Source organism: Asparagus officinalis, chromosome 3, assembly GCF_001876935.1.
Source record: "Asparagus officinalis chromosome 3, Aspof.V1, whole genome shotgun sequence".
Lineage (NCBI taxonomy): Eukaryota > Viridiplantae > Streptophyta > Magnoliopsida > Asparagales > Asparagaceae > Asparagus > Asparagus officinalis.
In genome coordinates this window covers 27,677,786-27,683,181 of record NC_033796.1, presented here as the reverse complement: position 1 = coordinate 27,683,181, position 5,396 = coordinate 27,677,786, and the positions used below count along the sequence as shown (strand labels likewise).

Below are 5,396 nucleotides of genomic sequence, written 5' to 3'. Positions count from 1 at the left end.
TGAGTTAAATGCATATAACAAATAATTAATTGAGAATTTGAATTTCTATCGTAAAATAGAATAGAGAAAAAAAAATCCTACAAATTAATAAAATAAAAAACTAATTGCTGTAGACATGTGAAGTGAATAAAAAGCTTTTATGCCATTCTAGCTTCCACTGACCAAATGACACTTAATTTAAAATAGGTCTCCCAAGTTAATATGACAATACAAAATAAGTCCCTCAGTTGTTGAATTGGCACTTAACATATCACGCTATATAAATATGTGTTATTTTTTTTACCTAAAATTTTCATTGATCAATTGTTATTTATGCTAGGTCCTTATCTTCGTTATTTATATATCTTTCTCATGTACAATCATGCATGGGGTATTGGTTTCGGTGCTGCTTCCTCACTGCTGTTGATCACATTGCCATATTATTGTTTTGTCATGTTGCTGCTACTTGCACAAGAGAATTAAATTTTGATTAGAAAAAACGCGAATACGAATGTATTTGATATAAAACGGAACTAAAAAATTTCTTTATATAGTATCATGTTTATGAGCACATGTGTGGGAACCATCCGCATGCGAGCCTGCAGGGCTTTGCTTCTGCATTGATGAGTGAGATAGGGAATTAATAGTACATTTCACCCCCACTGATTCATGATGCGAAACCAACTGCTCGCATGCGGGTGGTTATGAAGAAATGTGTATGCCATGTTTATATATGGGGTCTATTTTAATTATGAACCTTTTGTAGACAAATACAAAGAAAGAAAAGATATTCTTCTATCCATCCGCCTTCATGATATAATATTTGTCCCTATCACTATACAACTGGAAAGGCAAAACACATGAACTTATTCTATTGATCCGTATAGATGTCTGATAATAAGTGAAAACTTGGTCAATCTTCAAAGCCATACTCATGAGAGGTCACCTAATCACATATATATCTGTTGCAGTTAACGTAAGAGTAAATAAGTCAATGCTCACCTTCAAAAACTCCAAGCAAACATAGAGACAGAAATCACAATTAAATTAACTCAAAAGACCAATTCATCTTTTGTCTTCTTTACAAATTAATAACACCATCCTTTAATCCCTCCCCACAGACTACAAAAACAAAAAAACTGCAACCAAACAATTAACCATAAGATTTCACGTCACAAAATATCAATAAAATGAAGTTATCTCTCCAATATATTCTTCTTTAAAAAAAAACCTGAAAAAAGATCATGATTTCATGCATGTTACAAATTGAACAACCCTCATCACCAAAAATAAACCAATATCAATCAAGAACCCAAGTTAAAAGCATTAAACAAAAAAGAAAAGGAAGTAGAAATCAAATTTAATTATTAATTAGGCATATTGCCTTCGATCACCAGTGAACCAGCTACTGAGTTCTCATCAACAGGTATCATTTCCTTGGGCCACAACTTCAACTTGCAATTCTGACAAGTAATTTGCAACAACAAAGAATTAATAGACTTAGCCGCATGATCTCTCAAAACAAATGCCTTGTCGAGCTCAGCCTGTGCTTGTTGTCGTATTCTTTTGGCATTCATTAACTCCATCTCCGCGAGCTCCACTTGCCTCCTGGCATGCAAACGGGCTTCATCGGCCTCCGCCTTTTCGACTGCTGGGCTGGTTGGGCCGAGAGAGAGGTTCAAGTGGGCTATTTGGGTCTCGTCGTCGGATGATGTGCTGTTGGAGTTTGTTGTGGTTGTCGGCTGAGGAGGTGAAGGTGGGAGGAGTTGGAGCTCGAAGTTGGGGCGAAGTAATGAGGACCAGGCTGTGTCTGTTGATGGGCTTGGGCTTGGGCTTGTTGTTGTTTGAGAGAGGGAGAGGGATTGATGAGGGATTTGGGGTTGGGGCTGGAGTTGGCGTTGATTTGTGTTGCAGGTGTCTTGGTGTTCGATGAAGCTCTCCACCCTGTGATATTGATCAATTAACAAAGAAGGAAGAAGCAAGGTTAATTAATCAGGTCACTGAGCTTTGGGGTTTCATCACAAAAGCACTTTATGTTGATTAATGGACGCACCGATCTAAATTCCGTGATTTTTTTTTGAAAGTTTAGGGTTTTGAGAAGTGAGCACTAATGGGACTGAAAGTTGAAGCAAGATGAAGTAACTACTGAGACATTGCAATAGGAAATTGATTGTACGTCCGTTTAAATTTAAAAAAAAAATCTGTTAGAGATTTAGAGTAACTCAGATTAACATATCATTGAACTTCTGTATATAGTCTGCACTAAGGTGGGCTGGCTTTAAACTACTTCAGCTTGATAAACCATTTTGGCTTTACAATGGATCTGGTATGGAATTAACATATATACAACTGACTTTGAGGCCATTTGAAAATCTCTATAAACTTCCTCAAATTATTCACACATGATCAATCTTATACTAAATGTAAATATCAGAAAACAAAACGAAACTAAATAATAATAATAATAATAAAGAAGTAACAAGTGATGAATCCAAATCCAAACCTTGAGAAAACCTTGCCACAATCACAAGTATGCCCGCGAGTCCCACAAGTCTTAACGTGAGCCTTGAAATCCGACTGAACCGCGTACCCTTTCCCACATTTATCGCAGACCCACTGCCTCCGATCGCTATGCTTCCTCCTGTAATGCTTCTTGATCCCGACCAAATCCCCCAGAGCATGACTCGGATCATGATGCAGACAGCTCGGCTCCGGGCAAACGAACACCCTCTTCTTGACCTCGCCAACTGGCTCACGTTTAAGCAATTTCCACGGCACCTTGTGTCTCCTGCGATGCATCTGCAGGTTCTGGTCGCGCTGGAATCCTTGGTTGCAGATGTCGCAGACGTAGCGGCCCGATTCGAGGAGGGTTTTCGGGGAGAGGGACACGACCTCGGCGTCCGGGTCCGGTGTGCCGGCAGGGCGGCGCTTTTTCTTAAGGGGTTCTGATGGAGGGAAGGAGTGATCAAGGGCTGACATGTTAGAGTTGGATTTTTTTTTTCCCCTCCTTTAATTTGTTTGTTTTCTAAGTGATGAGAACTTGGTTTTGGTTAGAGGATAGATATATAGAGAGAGAGGGAGAGGTTTGTATGTATGTTTGTAGTATTTTGTTGGGTTTGTGTGGGTGTCTCTTTTGATTTGTTTTATAGGAGGATCACATGGAAGAGAATGAGAACACATGTATGTGGAGTTATTAATTTATTTTGTGCAATGGGTACAAAAAATCAGTACAATTAATAAAAACAAACGTACGAATGTAATGTGTAGACGGAAAGATTGGTACTTTTGCAGTATTTTATTGGATTTATGTGTCTGTTTCAGTTGATTTGAGATATTGGAAAAGGAAAAATATAAAGGGCCCTCCACGAAGCCACAGTGAATTTTTTTTTTTTGAGAAAAAGGATGGATTACCAACATAGTAATCCAGCCAGCTAAATTAAACAAAATTGGTTGTTACAAAAAAAAAGTATTCATCCCCAACCAAGAATGAATACCCTGGATTGTCAAAGTTTTACAGTCAGATTCACCTAAATTCTTCACCCCCTAGCAATTGATAACAAAATATCAAAAACTGTATCAAAAGATCAACACATATACATTTTTTCATATGTAGACCACAAAAGCAGACTTCTTTCTTGGGCTTAGTCTTCATTCCAGCAGATCAATCACCCCCCCAGCTGTGGAAATTGAAATTCCAGCAACAGAAGCAGCTTTTTTCCTCCTCCTCTCTTGTAGCCTAGCTGCACGATCATATACCTGAGAACCTATCCAAAATTTTGCAAAAGTCAAAATTTTGTTCAAAAGTTCTAATGATCTCCTTTTCTTATTTGAAAAAATTCTATCATTTCTTTCCTGCCAAATACACCATATCAGAGAACAAAGAATCACATCTCTCTCTATGTTCCCACTATCATACTTCTCATCACTCCAGTTCTTCCAAATATCTTTTAAGGAAGATAACTTGAAATCTTTCTTGATATTCAATTTAAACTGGACAGATCTCCAAATAGAGTATACAAACTCACAATTAACAAAAAGATGAAGGTGATTTTCCTCCTCCTTGGAACAAAAACAACACAGCACATCCATGTGAATACCTTTCTTTACTAAATTCTTTTTCGTATTTAAACTACTTCTCAAAGCCAACCAGACCAGAAATTTCACTTTTAGAGGAACAGAAAGCTTCCAAAGATTTAAGCAGTCATACCTTGAGCCTCCATCAATAAGAAAATGATAATATGTTTTAACAGTAAACTTGTCTTTTGCTTCCCAAATCCACTTTCTCTTATCCTCCCTGTGAACAAAATTAATAAGCATAATACTGTTCAACATATCATAATATTGAAAGACCAGATTTCCTGTCAGCTGTTTTTGAAATTTAATATCCCAAATCCAATCATTATTTAATTTTTTCCTCAAACTGGTAATAGTAGCATAAGGGAATGATGCAATGTTATAAAGAGAAGGAAACATAGAAGCCAGAGTATTTGCACCTGTCCATTTATCAAGCCAATAAAGAGTATTATGTCCATTCCCCACATCTATACTAGTACTGCATAAAAAGCTATCAACATTAATAAAAATAACCCTCCAGAAATGAGATAGGGATTTTTTGTCAGAACAAAAATAATCTGACCAGTTCTTATTCTCAAAATACTTATAGAAACTTATTTTTTTCCAGAGATCTATCTTATCATCAAACCATTTCCAAATCCATTTTCCCAACAAAGCTTTATTCATAGTTCTCAAATTTATAATACCCAAGCCACCTAGCTTTTTGGGTCTGCAAATCTCTTCCCATTTAACCAAATTAGATGAATTTTTGTGTTCCAAAGACCCAGTCCATAAAAATCTTCGCCTCATCATATCTATTTTATCAATAAGCCACCCTGGAAATAAGAAAAAAGACATCCAAAAAATTGGCATAGAGGAAAGAACTGCATTAACAAGCACTAATCTTCCTCCCCTTGATAAAGACTTTCCTTTCCATAAGGACAATCTTCTTTCAAACTTATCAATAATAGGAGACCAATCCTCTTTTTTTAATTTTCCAGGTCTCAAAGGAACCCCAAGATAAGTGATAGGAAAACTACCACTTTTACAATTTAACATGCCAGCCAGATTATGTTGCAAGATCTCATTATCTTCAAGAGCAATGAGCAAACTCTTGTTAAAGTTTATTTTTAATCCAGATACTTTAGTTTTCTGTAAAAACAAAAGAGAGCAGCTGACAGTTTTGAAACTGATCTTATACTGTTTTGAATTAGCATCTGGATTAAAAATAAACTTTAACAAGAGTTTGCTCATTGCTCTTGAAGATAATGAGATCTTGCAACATAATCTGGCTGGCATGTTAAATTGTAAAAGTGGTAGTTTTCCTATCACTTATCTTGGGGTTCCTTTGAGACCTGGAAAAT

General features: G+C 36.5%; 1 protein-coding gene across 1 annotated transcript; it reads right to left on the bottom strand.

Moving 5' to 3' along the window:
* On the bottom strand, window positions 1,166–3,096 carry LOC109833551 (protein indeterminate-domain 14-like). The gene is made up of 2 exons (XM_020401270.1): window positions 2,483–3,096; window positions 1,166–1,923 (listed from the first exon to the last, which is right to left on the bottom strand). The coding sequence occupies exons 1-2, from the start codon at window positions 2,956–2,958 to the stop codon at window positions 1,347–1,349; spliced, it is 1,053 nt and encodes a 350-aa protein (XP_020256859.1). The 5' UTR covers window positions 2,959–3,096; the 3' UTR covers window positions 1,166–1,346.